Below are 16,259 nucleotides of genomic sequence, written 5' to 3'. Positions count from 1 at the left end.
CTAGACGCATTAAACAAGAATTTATAAAACAGCACATAATTAATCTCATGTCTGTAAGTACTCACGTATGTTAACCGCAGAAATCACTTTGCCATTATTTACTGTGACAGTTTCACGTAATTGAAGTTTAACATTTATGTGTTCTTCATGTGTCGGCATGACAGGAAGTTGTGAGGTACGGACAGAAGGTAAATACTTTTAAAGATGGAAAATTAAAGAAAAATGACTCACATGGCCCTCTAACCCAAGGAGCACCTGTGTCATGGCGGCGGAAGAGAATCTGAGGAGAAGCCGACTGGCGCCCGCACCTGTGTCATGGCGGCGGAAGAGAATCTGAGGAGAAGCCGACTGGCGCCCGGACGCAGCTTACCTCGTACACCTCGTTCCACTTCGGACTCAGGCTCTCTCTGATGACCTTGCTTTGGAAGATCTGGTTGCCGACTCGAAGAACTCCATACGGGTCAGATTTTCCCCTGACGAGTCCCTTAAGGTACGTATCTTTCCCCTGAAGATCCTGAGCTTCAATAAAATGTATCCTTAGAACACCCTGGAAAGAAGGAGCACACACGGACTGTTCACTGGTTCCTCTGACACACGTGGAACCACGGCGGTGTGCTCACTGTCCTAAGAACAGGGCGGACACACAACAACCTCAAGAGGGAGGGGAGACCCTCTTCTTGTGCAGCAAGAAAGACGTAAACATGGACTGTGGGCGGCAGAGCAGAGGGCGAACCAAAGCAGGGCAGGACGACAGTGTCCAAGCACCACAGTCCTCCTCAGGAGACCACCCCAGGGAGGAGGGTGAGGGGTGACGCCCAGAGTGACAGTGTGTTCCAGGACCCTAAGGCGGCTCGGTTCCGTATGGCAGTACGGGAGACCACCATTACAGAATGGTCCAGACGTGTCACCAACAAGCCCCTGACAGGCACTCATTACTCCAATTTCTAGAATAATCCTATGAAATACGAGTGACCTTGGAACAAAACAGGTTTGAACGGCATGGCTCCACTTACATACAGATTTTTTTCGATACAGAACAGTACTGTAAATGTATTTTCTCTTCCTTATAATGTTCTCAGTAACATTTTTTTCTCCCTCTAACTTATAGAATACAAACTATAGTACATAATATGTAAAATATATGTTACTGGTTTACGTCACCGGTGTGGCATCTGGTCAACAGTATGCTGTCAGTACTGAAGTTCTGGGGGAATCGAAAGCTAATACGCAGATTTTCTAACGTACAGGGGTCGGCGGCCCAATGAGTGTGGTCAACTGCGGTGTCATTAAATTTACTTTATGGACAGGAAACTGGAACTTCGCAATACGTTCTACTCAGAGACTTTAAACATAGTTTCCTTCTCCTAAAATGTTGTTTAACTGATAAAATAAAAAAAGTTCACTCACACTTCTTCCAAGGTGAACAATGGCGCTCAAGTTAGCACTGGGCAGCAGCTCTACAAACCGTTTAAAAATCACTGGGCAATAGTCTTGACCCAACTGGCTAGGAAGACAGACATTTTTACAGATAAAAACACTTTAAAAACTTAGAGCATTTCCTGTTTACAGGAAATGTGTCTAAAGTTTAGGTAATCTGGCAACATTTAAGCAGCGCTGGCTTTTAAAGCCCACGAGGTTAAGAAGGTTGGATTTGGGCAGGCTCACGTGCTCCCCACGCTCAGAGAGTGAGAAGTGCACATGGCAAAGGTGCATGAGGTCTTCCACGTGGAAGAGAATTCTTGTGTTTTCAGAGATGAAAATCATTAAGTTCAGGAACAAAGACATGCCTTTCTCATGCGCACTGTCCCACTAAATCTGAACACCAAAAATATAACTAGTTCGGGCGTCAATTAGGCGGGGTGTTGGTACTTCTAAAAAACTTTAAGAAAGCGCAGACATCTTTGATTTGTGCATGGAGATCTAGCTCAACCACAGACGAGTAACAAGCCTCAGGGAAAGCGGTCTACTTCACTTCAGCAAAGCACCCGCACCACGCCCAGGGAAACGGGACCAACTCGACATCTTCTGTTTGGTGAAGGCCGCTGTGCCCTGCACCCATCTGCAGATGCCACACTGCGGGGTGGCTGCTCCAGCCCCCGAGAGCACAGGTTCAGTGGGAGGAAGGACCCAGGGAAAGCTCTGTGAAAGCGAGTACCAGCAAGCCTGCTCCGGAACGGGTGGGGACGCTGGCGGGGGCAGCGCGCGGGCTCCAGCCCTGCACCGTCCACGGCAGGCCTGGCGGGGAGAGAGGCATCTCCCGGTGGGTGCTGTTCTACTCTCCCGGCAGGAGGAGGGACGGCTTCCTCCTGGCCTGGCACCAGCGCAGCCAACGAGCAGCCGCTCCACGTCCCAGCTCCCAGTGCACACCGGCAGACTTTTCGCTCACAGCAGCTGCTCCGCCCACCGCCCCCTCCTCTGGGAAGGGGCCTCCCTCCTTTGCTCCGCAGGACCCCTCGGTTCTGCCACCGCTTAGCTGTCCCAGAATGCAATTCTCTCCGCTCCCGAAGAAACCCGTTCTGCTGGTAACGTGACTGGCAGCTTTATGTTTTTACTTTCCTAGGGAGGGAGTGAAGGAGTGAGGGGAAGAGAGACAGAGGGAGGCAGGTGGGGCCGAGGGGAGACTCTTAAGCAGGCTGTCCACCCAGTGAGGAGCCTGTACGTGGGCTTCAGCCCCACGAGCCGGAGGATCATGACCTAAGGTGTAATTGAGAGTCGGACGCTTCATGTACTGAGCCACCCAGGGACTCCTGGGGGTTTTAAGGTTAAGAGCTCTCCCTAACCGTGAGGGCCCGTCCAGTCCAAGCACCTCTTCTCTGACCAGTGGAGGCAGTTCTACGTCCTTGACCAGCAGATTCTCAGTCTTTGGTTGACACTATATGGTTTACTCAAGTGAAGGGGACTCCAGTATCTGTGACCTAACTCTGTGTGCCAGGCATCATCCCCAATTTACAGATGAAGAAACTGAGGTCTACTAATGGCAAGTAATAGCCCCAAAGCAAAGCTGTTGTTGGACTCCAGGGCTGTGACGGAGGTCCAGGCCCTACCCTTCCCATCCTGTCCGCGGCAGGTTTAACACCAGTACTGCTTCTGCCGTGGTGCTTACGACGTGACTCGAGAGGTAACCACACTCACTGCTGAGAGGAACCCTGTGCCAGTCAGGACTCAAACTGCCCGCCACTTAGACTCAGCTGTTACATTCTGAGCGTGCAAGCAGCACATGCCTCCTGAGAGAACTCCCCGTCACGGTCGTCCTTCAGGACATGCAGTCCGATCTGCTGTAAGCACCTTGGACGTTCATGGCTGAGCTTTAAGAACGGCCCTGAAGCCTCTGTGATGCACACAGGCCAATGTCCTAAGGTGTGTGACAGGACAAACGACCACATCGAGATCCATGTGGCGAGGTCACCGTTCAGAGAACCGTGAGAAGTCACAACATCCAAGGACGTGAGACGCGTCTCTGCATCTGAGTGCCGACGTGCTCAGGCGCACTTACCTTTGGTATAGGAAACCGCAGCTGAGCTATCTGGACTTCACTGACGAGAGGAACGGTGATCCGATTGGGAAGCACCAGGTAGTTTGATATTATGTCCAGGATGATTGTATCCGACAGACCACTGTCGGGGGGGCAGGAAAAAGAACAAACCAACGATCAGGCCTATCAACGCTCGTTACCGCTTTAACAGCAAACTTACCCTAAACACGACACAGCACCTCACTTACAGGGCCGCAAGTGTCTGTCTTCTCGCAGACAGTATCTAGAACAGCAGTTCAGTGCCTGCGCGGCAACACGGCCGTGCTATTACGCGGGATATACAGAGAGGGCTGCGGTGTGCAGCTGCAGACACAGGGTAATACTCGGGTTACATCTCACACTATTCTAACTAAAGTTTCATACGCTCCTGTGTGACTTAACCACTGACATAGTATCAACCCAGACACGTTACATGTTCCTCTTTTAGCATACTTCAAACAGTCACAAAAGTGCAAAGAATACTATACAAACGCCCAGCACCCATTCCATGTTTCTTACATTAAATTTCTCTCATTTTTGCACAGTTTCCGGTCGAGTAGAAGATTTTAGTTCATTCTCTCTTCACATCGTATTTACGTACTCAATACTGTAATAATTCTGAAATTCTATGTAGCACTCACAGAGAACTCCGTAATATGAATAAAATTGTGGAGGATAAAGACACAAATGTACTTTTAATACATTTTTGCCTGTTCTGTGAGGTAAATGTGAGAACTAAGTAACATGTATGGGACATTTTTGAAGGCATAAATGAAATTTCACTGCTGTGGAAGAACAGTATTAACTGGAATGGGAAGTTTTAAGAGAATCTTACTTCTTGCCAGTTATTTCTCAGATGTTAAAATTGTGAACAGATATACGTAAAGTAATTTTATGTATAAAAATACCCACCAGGACAGAGTGAAAAGTCACCATCATTCAGTACAGCTGAACATTCACTCTAAGCCGGGTACCCAAATGTGACGACAAGAGAAGGGGTCTTACCTTAGGACTTTCTAGTCCAAGATGAAAAAAACACCCAAAACCCCACAACCCCACAAACAATACAGCCCTATTTATGAGTATGTCAGTGACTTGGACACTAACACTCTAGAGACAGAGAGGGTTCCAGCTGCCAGACGCTGAAGAGAATGTTCATGAAGAGTGACGTGAGCTGGTGCTTCGGTTTTAAGAGCAAGCATATTCTCACTCTGCCATTCCCCGTCACCCACAAATACTGGTTTTGTTTATACTAAAAAAATCTGCTGGAACAGAAAGCACTTTGGTGACCATATGCTTTTAAGAATTCCTTACCTGCTGTGTTGGTAGGCCGACCACCTCACCACCCACCCAGCCAAGCAGACGGAGAGGCGCGACACGCAGGAAAGCAGCAGAAGGCCCACCCTGGTGCCTCATCGCTGCTCACCTTTCGAACCTACTGTGTACACGCCCAGCCTCCCCCTGAGTTACCGGAGCTGCAGTGCCGCCCCTAATCGTTCCCTGGGGCAACCCTGGTTGCTGCCATGGTCTAAATGGCCCTCGGGTCTAGTCCTTTTTGTCCTTTGGCACTGCCTGCTTATCACCTTACTTGTGTTTCTACCATAATTCCCTTCCCTTCTTGTACTTGCGCCACTCAGTTCACGGTTCTTCACTGAAACAGGACGTCAAGGGCAGTAATCTGGGTATTACTGTTACTTAATCTCACTTCCCCAGTGGGTACAGCACGTACAGGTTCACTTTGTAATGCCTGAGGCAAGACTTGCTAGGTTCACAGTTACTGAACACTCACTTTTATAAGGTAAGACCTGCCACAGCTGGGATCTGATAGGAAGTCTTTGAGTGGGAAAGCACAGCTGAAGTTTTACATTATATAGTTTATTACATGAAACTCATGTTCATATAAAATGTTATATAAGTTCTACATAATTCTGTATAAATTATATATATCCTATACAAACATATAATTTTATTTAAAAGGGATGTTTATATATATGCCTTTTACACCACAGCTTTGTTTCCGACGGGTGCGTATTTCTAATATACATGAGTATGTATTTTTAATGATACATATAATTCTCTACTAAATGTATCTTATATACTGCATGTCCAGAAATCTATACATAAAATAGGTTAGAGCTATTACTGTATAAAAGAACCCGTCATCCTCATTAACCATTAGATAGAACAGAGTTTTACGGACCTCCGCGTGCACAGATAGAGCAGAGTTTTACGGATCTCCGCGTGCACAGATAGAACAGAGTTTTACGATCTCCGCGTGCGCAGATAGAAGAGAGTCTTACGGACCTCCGCGTGCACAGACAGAGCAGAGTCTTACGGACCTCCGCGTGCACAGACAGAGCAGAGTCTTACGGACCTCCGCGTGCACAGACAGAGCAGAGTCTCAAGGACCTCCGCGTGCACAGACAGAGCAGAGTCTCAAGGACCTCCGCGTGCACAGACAGAGCAGAGTCTCACGGACCTCCGCGTGCACAGACAGAGCAGAGTCTCACGGACCTCCGCGTGCACAGACAGAGCAGAGTCTCACGGACCTCCGCGTGCACAGACAGAGCAGAGTCTCACGGACCTCCGCGTGCACAGACAGAGCAGAGTCTCACGGACCTCCGCGTGCACAGACAGAGCAGAGTCTCACGGACCTCCGCGTGCACAGATAGAGCAGAGTCTCACGGATCTCCGCGTGCACAGATAGAGCAGAGTCTCACGGACCTCCGCGTGCACAGATAGAACAGAGTCTTACGGACCTCCGCGTGCACAGATAGAGCAGAGTCTTACGGACCTCCGCGTGCACAGATAGAGCAGAGTCTTACGGATCTCCGCGTGCACAGATAGAGCAGAGTCTTACGGATCTCTGCGTGCACAGATAGAACAGAGTCTTACGGACCTCCGTGTGCACAGATAGAACAGAGTCTTACGGACCTCCGCGTGCACAGATAGAGCAGAGTTTCACGGATCTCCGCGTGCACAGAACAGAGTTTTACGGACCTCCGCGTGCACAGATAGAACAGAGTTTCACGGATCCTCGTGCACAGATAGAACAGAGTTTTACGGACCTCCGTGTGCACAGACAGAGCAGAGTTTCACGGATATCCGCGTGCACAGATAGAACAGAGTCTTATGGACCTCCGCATGCACAGAGAGCCAAGTTCACGGATCTCCGCGTGCACAGAACAGAGTTTTACGGATCTCCGCGTGTACAGACAGAGCAGAGTATTACGGATCTCCATGTGCACAGATAGAGCAGTTTTACGGACCTCCGCGTGCACAGACAGAGCAGAGTCTTAGGGACCTCCGCGTGCACAGATAGAACAGAGTCTTACTGATCTCCGCGTGCACAGATTGAAGAGTTTTACGGATCTCCGCGTGCACAGATAGAACAGAGTCTTACGGACCTCCGCGTGCACAGATAGAACAGAGTCTTACGGACCTCCGCGTGCACAGATAGAGCAGAGTCTTACGGATCTCCGCGTGCACAGATAGAGCAGAGTCTTACGGATCTCTGCGTGCACAGATAGAACAGAGTCTTACGGACCTCCGCGTGCACAGATAGAGCAGAGTCTTACGGACCTCCGCGTGCACAGATAGAGCAGAGTTTTACGGATCTCCGCGTGCATAGATAGAGCAGAGTTTTACGGATCTCCACGTGCACAGACGTAAGTACGCATACTCCCCTTTTACTTTCTTTGGTATTTCTATTTTTTGATAGGCTCTATGCCCAACATGGGGCTTGAAACATAAACCCTAGATCAAAAGTTGCGTGCTCTACTGGCTGAGCCACCCAGGCGCCCCCCTTATGTCTCTTTTGAATGAATGATCTGCAACCAACTCCCCCAGCAGGAGGCTTGCCAAAGGCAGCAGATGCCCTTGGGCTCACGCTGTAAGGGAACTAATGCAATACTATTTACAGGGTAGCTGCTTGACAAGCCTGTGTTTATTTTAGTCCTCCCATTATATAAAAGGAGGAAAGTAGAACACATTAAAAAAAAAAAAGATTCATTTATTTTAGAGATTGTGGTGGGGAGAGGGAGAGAGAGTCCTCCAGCAGGCTCCCCACTGAGCACGGAGCCTGATGCAGGGCTCAATCCCAGGACCCCAAGATCATGCCCCAAGCTGAAGTCAAGAGTCGGCCGCCTGAGCCACCCAGGTGTCCCCCACACATTCTCTACCCCAAATGGCAACAGGAAGCTGTTGTTCTGCTGGCTAACCAGCATCTGCTCCCACAGACCGACGTACTGGTGGAAGTTCTTCCTTCGGTTCTCCCGCACCCCTGTCCTGGTCCCCCCGGTTCCTCCTCTAGGGGTGGGCAGGAGATCCAAGCATGATCATGAGATCACAGGACTGTCCAAGGATGGGTGCACAAACAGAAGCCAGCCCTGCAACTTCGGCTGGAACTAGCAGAAGAAGGTTCTTTCAAAAAACAAGAAAAGAAGAAGAAGAAGGTTCTTTTCAGACGGAAGCTGCTACGCCAGGGCCAGGCCTGACAACAAATGCACACAGGGAAAAGTAGGATCTAGAGTGAGAGTGCGAGCCCTCAGGCCATCAACTGAACACCAACACCTGCCTGGGCCTGACTGCACCCCGACAGGGCTCCAGAGGGCTCTGGGAACGAGCCACAGGAATGGGAGCTTGGCTCGCATCTACGCCATGGCACTAAGAACAGTGGTGGGCTGGCTCATAGCAGGCACTAAACTGGTTTGTTGGATAAATGAATAAATTGTCTTAAAGATAGTACTTACTTACTCATTTACTTTTTTTTTTTTAAAGATTTCATTTATTTGATAGAGATCACAAGTAGGCAGGGGGAGGGGGAAGCAGGCTCCCTGCTGAGCAGAGAGCCCAATGCGGGGCTCGATCCCAGGACCCTGGGACCATGACCTGAGCTGAAGGCAGAGGCTTAACCCACTGAGCCACCCAGGTGCCCCCAAAGGGCTAGTTCTGAAATATATATTCATTTTTTAAAGTTCTATTTTTCTGAGAAAATAAGAAAAACCAAATTTAAAAATTAACTTGCAGAATATTGAAAGGCTGCTACTTTTCTAAAACACCAAAGCTTGAGGCAACTGACTGGCTCATTGGTAGAGCATGTGACTCTTGATTTCAGGGTCATGAGTTCAAGCACCACACTGGGCATGGAGCCTACTTAAAAAAAAGCCTATTAAAAAAAAATTAAAAAGTTAGAAAGAAAACACCAAAGCTGGAAAAATGCTTCATGATGAATGAAAAGTAAAATGAAGGGTAAGTGACCCACCTGATACCCTCACCCACTCTACTTCTGCTCACTTGGTCCCAGGATCTCAGATGCAGTTAAGAAAACGGAGCCCAGCCAGGCTCCCCACCTGAGCCACAGGTGAGAGCCCGCAGAGGCAGGGATTCTACCCGGACACACTGGCCTTACCCATTCTGAGTTGTTCCCACGACACTAGAAATGCACTCTCCACTGTCAACAAGCTAACCACAGGACATGACAACATACTTACTTTAATCCAGGGATATCGAGAAGATTAGTCAGTCCTGTCCAGTTAATTTCTATAAGCTGTTTTAAAAAAAGGGCAAAAATATTAAGTTTCCAAACTATTTCCAATTATGAAATCAAATCATACATATTTCTTTATAAGCAAAATGCATTCGTTCATAATATTGTCTTGCTTTTCACTGTAAAATATCAAAGTCATTGTCCTTTGTTCATAAATGGGGAACTACCTCTTTTTTTGTGTGTTGTTTTTGATAGTATCCATTTCCTCTGGTAAAATAAAATAATTTATATACCTTTCCTATTGATGGACACTTACATTAACTGAATGCAAAACAGCATTCAAAAGTGAAAGTTTTGGTCAAAGATGTTTCTCCCCCCGGCCCACAGATTCTTACTTTGGGGGTGCCTGGGTGGCTCAGTCAGCTGAGTGTCTTACTTTGGCTCAGGTCATGATCTCAGAGTCCTGGGACCAAACCCTGTGTTGGCTGGGGGCGGTATCCCTGCTCAGTGGCTGGTCTGCTTGTCCCTCCCCTCTGCCCCAGGTGCCCCTGCTTGTGCTTTTTATTTTGAAGTTTTTAAAATTTATTCATTTGTTTCAGAGAGATACAGAGAGACAGCATGAGCAGGGGGAGAGGCAGAGGGAGAAGCAGACTCCCCGCTGAATCAGGAGTCTGACATGGGGCTCGATCCCAGGACGCTGGGATCATGACCCGAGCCAAAGGTAGACACCTTACCATTTCAGCTACCCAGGTGCTCCTCTCTCTCTCAAATAAATAAAAACCTTTAAAAGTAAAAAAAGTTCTTTATAATATTTTTTAAAGAGTTTATCTATTTGAGACAGTGCATGCCTCTGTGTGTGAGGGGGGAGAGGGAGAGAATGAATCTGAAGCAGCCCAGAGCCCAATGTGGGGCTCAATGCGATCCCACGACCCTGATATTATGACCTGAGCTGAAATCAAGAGTAAGATGTTAAACTGACTGAGCCACCCAGGTGCCCCTAAAGATTTTAATTTTTTTTAAGTAATCTCTACACCCGACATGGGGCTCGAACCCCCAGCTATGTGATCAAGAGTCGCATGCTCCACTGAAGGAGCCAGCCAGGCACCCCTTATATGTTTATTTTTTATGTTCACAGATGCTACCCAATTGCCCCCAAAATCATCTCCTGCACTGATTTATATATGGTCCCACCCTAAATACATGAAATGTCCTTTCTTTATCCTTCTCCCCACCAAAACACAGAGTGAAAATCAGTCTGGTAGGTTAAAAATGGGACTTTATCCCTGTCTCAATTTATATTTTCCTGGCATCAGTGGAACATGTTCTATCTACTCAGTCAACATCTGTATTTTATTTGCTCAATTTTCTAGTGGGTATTTGGGTATTTACTTAGAATAATTCCTACATAGTTGGCTAATAAAAGATTCCATTTAGTGGATGCAGACAGGTTAAAAAAAAAAGCTTGATTAGAAAAACTGCTTTCTTGTCAAAGTGCATACTATACATAATAAAATTATCTGTGCTTTATATTTGTAGAAGAAATGCCGCGTGAGACTGCATGATCTCAATCACCCACACAGTCGCAGGAATGAAACTGCTCAAATCCCCTGGGAAGTGTATAGTTATGAATAAACACAAACTGGAAAGTTAAGATTCTTTTCGATAGGCCAAAACTGAAAAAAAATTTTTTAAGGAAGTCCTAAAAGACTAAGATTTTTCAGAAAAAGAGAAAGGAAATATAAGTTTATTGCAAATCTCAGTACAAACTCCTACTGGTGCCCTTGTAACCCCAGCCCCCAACCCCCCGGCCAACAGGTGTAGAAGCAACGGCAATCTGGGGCAACCAATGCCGGCCAGCATGCTGACCATGATCTCTGAACACATCTTCCAAGGGACTGTCAAGAAACAGATATTCCAGGACTGGGGCAAAAACTGTTAAGATAGCCTGGGGGATCTTACTGAGTCAGAAAGCTCGGGAAACACGGAGATGAATGAGAGGTCCTATCAAGGTGGGTCCCCTGGAAAGGACTTGAACTAGGGGTGATCAGCTTATTCTCACGACCCTGGTCAAAGTGAGGAGACACAGTTAAAGGCTACCCAAGTTCAGAGAAACCAAACACCAGGGAGGCAGGACCAGGGTTCAGCTGGGTTTGAGACGCGATGTGAATGCAAACAAGCAGCTCCCAGGGAAGCGACGTGCTGGAAGCCCTGAAGGAGCCGGCCTGTCCCTGAGCAAGGGGAGGCAGGACAGAAAGAGTCCAGAGCCATGGAGGGGTGAGAACACGGACAGAGACCTGTGTGTGAGAGCATGTGTGAGGGCAAGCGTGAGAAAGTGAGCACGCGTGAGAATGAGTGAACCAGGAAACGAGTGTGGAAGAGGAGGATGTGTGAGAATGAAGGCGGGAAAATGACTGTGGAGTGTCAGCACACGTGAGAATGCGTACAGCTGAGAACAACTGTGAGTGTGAAAGCACACGTGAGAACGAGCGCCTGTGAGAGGCTTAGAAAGTGAGCACACAGAGGGGGAAGCCACAAGAGGGCTGGGAGCAAGGCAGTGCTTGAGAAAAGCAACTAAAATTAGTGTCCCGTCACCACCCCCACTGTGCACTGGGACCACTGAGACCTCTGGGAAAAACTGAAGAGACAGACGTCTCCCAACCCCTCTCTGGGCTGCTGCAGCTCTCCTAGGAGAAATGGAACCAGCAGTGTGGTTCCACTTCCACTGGAACACCATGCATCTGTGTATTTCATGAAAACCGCGGACATGCCTTGCTCCTCTCTGCCGGTCCATGAACACACGGGTGTGATGGGTGCAGTGAAATGTGTGCTCAGCTGTTTGCTTCAGCGCTCACTCCGTGCCAGGTGTTCTGGGTGCGCTGAACTGTACAGTACAGACCATGAGTCACCTGGGAAGTCTGCTAAAAATACAGACCAGTGGAGGGGCTCAGTTGGTTAGGTGACTGCCTTTGGCTCAGGTCATGATCCCAGGGGCCTGGGATCAAGCCCCATGTTGGGCCCCCTGCATAGCAGGGAACCTGCTTCTCCCTCTCCTCCTGCTTGCTACTCTGCCTGGTTCTGCTCTTTCTCTATCAAATAAATAAATAAAATTAAAACAAAACAAAACAAAAGAACAACAAACTAACCTAAAGTTAGTTTGGCTCCCACCCTTCTCCAGAGTTTTTCATTTAGTCAGTTTTCCCTGGTGGTAGCCGTCAAGAAACTCTTAGGATTTCCAACTTCCACTTGGGATGCAGAAAACTGGAAAGGGCATCACAAATGCAGAGGAAGAGCTGAGGTGACAGGGCTACCGGCCTGAAATGCTTACTCAGAGCAGCTCTCAGGGCAACTGACAGGTTCCAGCTAAATCCTAACTGCTAAAGGCCAGGAGCCGGTGAGACAGAGAAAGCCCTTTGAAATCCCGACACAGGCCATCTGCAACCCACTACGTGGGCTCAAGAGTGTGGGTGTGCTATAGAGACAAGGGAAAACCCTTCTGCAGGGGTGAGGTGAGGGATGGAGCAGCTGCTGCTAGAAAGACCCAAACGCCACCTTCCGCAGTAAGGAAGAGAAGCCACTATGAAAAGGGACATATAGGTAAGGCTCACTGCGGATGAGGAGAGGAGAAGAAAATACCCTCTGTCTGGGGAGAGTAGGACACCAGCCCAGCCCTGACTGTTAGAGATCCTGTAGTTACAGGAGGGAGGTGTGCAGACTAACTCCTGCATTAAGACCTACCAAAAACACAAGCACAAGGAGAAGGCAAGGTCACTAGTAAGGGTGCTAACCATGGGGACCCTGGATGGCTCAGTTGTTAAGCATCTGCCTTCGGCTCAGGTCATGATCCCACGGTCCTAGGATCGAGCCCCGCATCAGGCTTCCCTGCTCAGCTAGAAGCCTGCTTCTCCCACTCCCCCTGCTTGTCAAGTCCCCTCTCTCGCTGTCTCTGTCAAATAGCTAAATAACATCTTAAAAAAAAAAAAAAAAAAAAGGCACTAGCTCTGAAACCCAGTACGGCCAGAGCAGTAGGGAGCTCCCCTGTTTCAACTACTGGGGGAAGGGCAAGACGATCCAGAAGAATGAAAGATATCAAACCACAGATCCAGGACACTCTGAGGGCACCTAGAAGGATAAATACCCTCCAAGCTCCCGGGTTGACCTGAGGTGTCGTTTAAGTCTGGGACCCTCTGCAGTCCGGTAGACTCTGGCGGACCCGTCTGCCCAGCCCAGCCTCTCCACCTCCCGCCTGCCGTCTACACAGGGTTGTAGGAACTGGCTCCCAGGAGCCCGATCCAAACACTGCAAACCTTCCTCCCTCCTGCCGGTCTAAGCGCCTGGATCCGACACCGCAGGAACAAGGAAGGGAAAACAGGAAGGCGCACTGCCTCTGGAGTGCACTGGCAGCCCTGTTTCTGGCATGTGGACTAGAAGACCAGAGGAAGCTGGTCTCACAGGGAACACAGAACGGAGCCATCAGGTATGGGGGACAGTCACAAAGGCTTCAAGTTCTGCATTCCAGTGGTTCTATGAGACAATACATGCTGTTTTCATTTAGCTGAAGCCTTTTCTTTTCCCTTCCTTTGATTAAGGGGTCTCAGTTTCTGGACTTGTAGCCAACAAGACTCAAGCTCTTCTCAGTCACTGTAAAAGGAAGATACTTGCCTTTCTCCATCTCTAAAAATGCAATCTGTGGTTCAAAGATTCTGCTAGCTGGGAGGACCCTCTTAGGATAAACAGACTGTGGGCACACCCAAGATCATCTCCGGAGTAAGTTCTGGAAGATGGATTTATTTGAGGCTAATCTGTGCTCTTGGAATCGCCCAACAAAGAACTGGGGATTCTCAAACACCTCTGAGTGCATGCCAGAGGCAGTTTCAGTAACAGTCACGTTAGCGTAAGTGAACGGCCAGTTCCCTGTGACATGGCCAAAGGGAGACACTGTCTTTTCTGGCTCCTACCAGAACCTTCACCCAAGTTTTTGTGTTTACCAAAACTTGACTTCTGGTATTAAGACCCACCAGAATGCTAAACCTAGGTACAGGAAAATACTTAATTTCTTTACAATCTGAGGACTTACCATGAACTAGGAACCTACTGTTTTATACCTATTGACATTTACTGTTGTGAGGCAGTAGTCCCCGTGTCACAGATGGGGAGACCTGGGCTTAGGAGGATTGAACAAGCTGTTCAAGGCATACGGTCAGAAGAGAAAAACCAGGAGTGGAAGACCAGGCTGGAAAACCCAAGTCTGTCACTTAACCATTATACACACCGCTTTCACGATACTCTGAAAGTCTGTCACTTTAGAAATTCTTAGTTGTTGTTTTTTTAAACAAGTAGCACATTATCAAAAATAACTGAAACAAACGAACAAGAATAAAAATGTGCAAAGGTTTCAAAAGAGTCTCTGGCAGTATTCTCCTAAATCATCTGGATAGCCAAAACCCCCAAATCTTTGTAGCTGTATTTTTCCTTAGGGTGAGGAAGAATTACTTGGCAGCCAGAAGCGAGTTCTGTTCTCATATTTTCCAGTCAAAAAATAACTGGGGAAAAAAAAATTCCCTTCTCTCCAAAGTGTATGTTTGGCAACTTTTCTCACCATATAAGGAAATGAATGATGCTGAACTTTTCACAGCCTCATCCATTTCTGACACTAAGATTTTGTTTGGAAGTTACATTACAATTTTTTAAAAAAGATTTTATTTATTTATTTGACAGAGACACGAGAGAGGGAACACAAGTGCGGGGAGGGTGCGGGGAGAGGGAGAAGCAGGTTTCCCACTGGGCAGGGAGCGTGATGCGGGGGCTTGACCCCAGGACCCTGAGATCATGACCTGAGCTGAAGGGAGATGCCTACCAACTGAGTCACCCAGGCGCCCATTATTTTTAAAGTGAATATACCTATGGAAGATCCAACCTAAGGAAGAGCTCTACTAAGTACTGACGGAGATTTAAAGATTTGGATTTCATTATTTTCTGAACTGAAAAAAGGTCTTTAGTTGTTAAAAATTCCTGTAAATCAAAAATACATAGCCATCTACTAAAGATTAGTTTTTTATACTCATTAATGAAGGAAGTTTCTTAACCATACGATGGCTTTTAAACAGCTGGTATGTGGAAAAAGAAACATGGATTTTATATCTTTTTTTTTTTTTAAGAGAAGATTTTTTTTTTTTTAAGATTTTATTTATTTGACAGACAGAGATCACAAGTAGGCGGAGAGGCAGGCAGAGAGAGAGGAGGAAGCAGGCTCCCCGCTGAGCAGGGAACCCGATGCGAGGCTCGATCCCAGGACCCCGGGATCATGTCCAGAGCTGAAGGCAGAGGCTTAACCCACTGAGCCACCCAGGTGCCCCTGAATTTTATATCGTTTATGGAACTCTTCATTTCTCAAAATTTTAATGAATTAAATTTTAACACAGAGATTCCTTAATTCCTTTAATTTAGTGTTTTATGTAGTCAAAACACATTAAAAATTAGCCTGTTATTTAAGCAATAAGAAGCAAATCAGTAGTACTTCTGGTGGTAAGGAAGTGGGGACACTTAAATTCTTGTGTTTTTACACAGAAAAAATGCCATTTGTACTTTGGTCTAAAATAAACACATATTTTTTAAAAAACCCAACAATAATAGTTTGCATTAAGTTCTTTACAAAACTATAAAAATTAATATTCCTGTTTGAACGATGACAACTCCAGAAAGGACTCACCGAAGTTATAAAAATGGTGAATCACGGAAAGGTAACCGAGAAACCGGTCAATTCCTCCGTCGGACACTCACCGAACTGTACGGAGACGGACATGGCTGTGGCTTTCAAGGAGCTCATGAGCAGTGCGCCAGAGCGCACAGGACAGGAGGGCAGCAGGGGGACAAGGGCGAAAGCGGACGGCCTGGGTCTTTGGAAGGGATTACACAATGGGACGGAAACAGTGCTCTGGGAGTAGGGAACGACAAAGGGAGGTGAGGCGAGACGATGGGGCCGGACCGTCCTTGGGTTATGCTTCCTCCCTGGGGCTGGAAAGGGGGACGCTCCCCGGGGCAGTGCCAGGAAACGAGGCTGGAGAGAGACCCCACCTAGACCATGAGGACTGTCTGCCAGGGAGAGATGCTCCCGAGTGGGTCAGTTCACACCTTGGGAAGCTGACCCTAGTGGTCAAGTGCACTGATGACAGAGCCAAGGCAGGAGGCCGGTCAGAGGCTGCAGGAGTCCACATGAGGAGGATCCCTGTAGGGAAGGAGCCTCAGGAAGAATCAAAGGAAGGG

General features: G+C 47.8%; 1 protein-coding gene across 3 annotated transcripts in view; it reads right to left on the bottom strand.

Moving 5' to 3' along the window:
* The window catches only part of ESYT2 (extended synaptotagmin 2), a 79,478-nt gene that overhangs the window by 27,693 nt on the left and 35,526 nt on the right, over positions 1-16,259 (bottom strand). For all 3 annotated transcript variants that reach the window (XM_032305575.1, XM_032305576.1, XM_032305577.1), the window contains exons 7-9: positions 9,004-9,059; positions 3,494-3,614; positions 371-547 (exon numbers count right to left, since the gene is read on the bottom strand). In XM_032305575.1, the coding sequence (XP_032161466.1) occupies positions 371-547; positions 3,494-3,614; positions 9,004-9,059 (354 nt within the window). The remainder of the gene's footprint in view (positions 1-370; positions 548-3,493; positions 3,615-9,003; positions 9,060-16,259) is intronic.

The sequence above is a fragment of the Mustela erminea genome, chromosome 11 (assembly GCF_009829155.1).
Source record: "Mustela erminea isolate mMusErm1 chromosome 11, mMusErm1.Pri, whole genome shotgun sequence".
NCBI classification, from domain to species: Eukaryota; Metazoa; Chordata; class Mammalia; order Carnivora; family Mustelidae; genus Mustela; species Mustela erminea.
The sequence above is the reverse complement of the archived record's forward strand: the minus strand, read 5'-3'. Positions and strand labels throughout refer to the sequence as shown.